General features: G+C 54.9%; 1 protein-coding gene across 1 annotated transcript in view; it reads right to left on the reverse strand.

Annotated features, from left to right (window-relative positions):
* Positions 1-804, reverse strand: part of PRPSAP1 (phosphoribosyl pyrophosphate synthetase-associated protein 1) — a 26575-nt gene extending 25771 nt beyond the window's left edge. The window contains exon 1 of the mRNA XM_009328898.1: positions 629-804. Coding sequence (XP_009327173.1) covers positions 629-792 — 164 coding nt within the window. The 5' untranslated portion in view covers positions 793-804. The remainder of the gene's footprint in view (positions 1-628) is intronic.
* Positions 805-929: the final 125 nt, after the last annotated feature.

The raw sequence follows: 929 nt of genomic DNA on the forward strand, positions 1-929 counted from the left end.
AAAAAAAAAGGGGGGGAGAGGGTGGCACACTTCTACCCCTAAACTAAACTCTCTTTTGTTAGCATGTGCTGCCCACCTCTCCTACCCCACCGAAACGCAGATTCACTAATCCACTTTGGTTAGTGCAACTGCTGGTGTTGCACCAAGGTCCACACTGGCAACGCTCCCCGTGCCCCGAGCAGCGAAGCTGTTGAGCACACCAGGTCACCAGCCCGTCCCCACGAAAAGCAGAGGAGAAAGTTTTGAGCATCTCCCAAACCAGACAAAACGCTTTCTGAGGTTTGTTCAGCCAAGTCGCACCTTCTCCCTCCCCAAAAGTAACAAGCCCTTGCTGCAACCCGGCCTTTCCAGCATTGAAATGGATGTCAGAGACGCAAGAGGCAGAAAGCAGCTGGTCCATTTTCGTCGCTGGGTCAAATTGAGTTATCGGGAGGGATGAGCCGGCACCGAGGAGGAGAAGGGTAGAGCTGCTGAACACTCTCAGCGCAAAACCTCCGCAGCAAAGAACACCTTTGGCTTGGGAAGGCGGGAGGATGCCAAAAGCCTCTCCAGCCGCTTTGAAGAAAGCCTGCCTGCTCGGAGGAGCTCTGGGAGGGGGGGAAAGGAACTTGAAAGAGAGGGAACTTACTCCGTGATCCTCTTCGCCAGCTCGGTGCAGGCTGCCGTGGAGTTGGCCGAGAAGACCCGGTAGCCACTTCTGGCTGCGTTCATCGCCAAAGAGTCATGCAACCCCCGTGGAGCTCGAAAGTGAGAAAAAACAGATTTATAAGGCAACAACAGCTTCCGTGGCATCCTTTTCTTCCTCTCCGCCACGATCACCGCCCCTTAAGGGGTGGGGAGGAAGAGGAGGAGGGGAACCCTTCCGCTACCTATAGTCTTGCTGGTCCGCTCCTGTGGCAAAGTATAAAGGGAGGGGCGGAAAATATGAC

Source organism: Pygoscelis adeliae, unplaced genomic scaffold (genome assembly GCF_000699105.1).
Source record: "Pygoscelis adeliae isolate BGI_AS28 unplaced genomic scaffold, ASM69910v1 Scaffold637, whole genome shotgun sequence".
Lineage (NCBI taxonomy): Eukaryota > Metazoa > Chordata > Aves > Sphenisciformes > Spheniscidae > Pygoscelis > Pygoscelis adeliae.